Below are 1,458 nucleotides of genomic sequence, written 5' to 3'. Positions count from 1 at the left end.
GCTTTGTTTGATGCAGGACTGAGACTGTGGCAGGCTGACGCCAGATGAGGACTATTCTACCATCTTCGTCCGAAGAGTGGTTTGAAGTGTAATGCCACCCTGGGCAAGCAAGGTTCATCACTCGGTTCAAATTTGGTTCCTTTATGTGGGTTTCTAAGATAGCTCCAAAAGTAGGCTTATGCATAGTTAGCCAGTTAACAAAAGGCCTGTGTTTATCCGGGTCATTTAGACCACGAACGTTCCAAAAAAAGGGCCGTATATACATAGGAAAATGAGAAAATTATAGGTGATTTGGATCCTCTCCCTTATGTGGGAGATTCGCCAGAGTAGGACTATTAGGGTCAGAAGAGGTAGGTGGGTCAATTTGCATGGCTGAAGGCGGGAGGGGGGAAGTAGGTGGGTTAGGCGGGTTAGGCAAGACATTTGGGGATGGAGGTGTTTCTGAGGATGGGTTTGGAATGTGGGAAGGCGGTGGTTGATTAGTTAGGATGTCAAAAGGGTTAGTGGAGATTGGGATGGAGTTGTTTCGCAAGGGAGTGGACTTGTTTTGTGTAGTGGGTGGTTTCCTAGCTTTTGCTTTGGATTGGGGTCGGATAGGGTGATTAGTAGTGGTTTTCTCCTGAGGTACGGAAAACTGAACAGCAGGAGGAAGGGTTTCTGAAACAAGAGAGGTGGGTGGGGAAGGAGGAAGGGGGGAGCAACCTGAAGAGAGACCAGAGGAAGCTCCAGGGTCAGGGATAGAACTACTCGTGGGAGCATGAAAAGGTGGTGTTTCCGCATTATGTCCTTTGGGAAGAGGTTTTTCATTAGTCTTTTGTTTCTGGACCCAGGACGGTGCAACTGAGGGACAATAGCGAATTACGTGACCTATATCTTTGCAGTGAGAACAAGTGGGGGGAACCCAAGGATACTCGACTGAGATTGTTATTATTTCTCCACTTTCTCGTTGAATCTCCACCGAAGAGGGGAGGGGTTCAGTTAAGTTTCTCTCGACCTTAACATGGGCTTCTGAAAGACTGACGAGGTTCCTAGTGAACTCATCCATTTCTTTAGGTTCACCCACTAGACCAGCCACAAGACTTATTCCTTTGTGGTGCATTAAGTCAAAAGGCATGCCCTTTAGGTGCGCCCAAATGGGGATGGCATCCAAATTCATGTTCTCACCTCCAGAAGCATTCCACTGAGCCACGAGAAACATGCAGTCTCCAATGTACCACAGTTTTTTCTCTAAAACTTTAGTTCGAATGAATTCATTGGGCAGCCTGACTAACATTGAGTTTTTTGAATGGTTTAGGTGAATCTCTAGCCTTTGGCCTCTTCCCCACATGTGGCTAAGCACACTATGAATTTGTTTGTAGGGTGGGAGCCTTCCTTTGAAGGTGCCGATGATGAAATCTTTGTGAAGCTCGGCTCCCTCTTGGAAGACTGCATCTGGAATGACAATGCGAGGCTTCCCTT

At 47.1% G+C, this 1,458-nt stretch overlaps 1 protein-coding gene across 1 annotated transcript; it reads right to left on the bottom strand.

The window, feature by feature from the left end:
• Positions 1 to 280: 280 nt before the first annotated feature.
• Positions 281 to 1,045, bottom strand: LOC104774207 (cell surface glycoprotein 1-like). The gene has a single exon (XM_010498866.1). It carries the CDS (start codon positions 1,043 to 1,045, stop codon positions 281 to 283), a length of 765 nt encoding a protein of 254 aa, XP_010497168.1.
• Between the last annotated feature and the right edge of the window lie 413 nt (positions 1,046 to 1,458).

This window comes from Camelina sativa, unplaced genomic scaffold (genome assembly GCF_000633955.1).
Source record: "Camelina sativa cultivar DH55 unplaced genomic scaffold, Cs unpScaffold02013, whole genome shotgun sequence".
Classification (NCBI taxonomy): domain Eukaryota; kingdom Viridiplantae; phylum Streptophyta; class Magnoliopsida; order Brassicales; family Brassicaceae; genus Camelina; species Camelina sativa.
The sequence above is the reverse complement of the archived record's forward strand: the minus strand, read 5'-3'. Positions and strand labels throughout refer to the sequence as shown.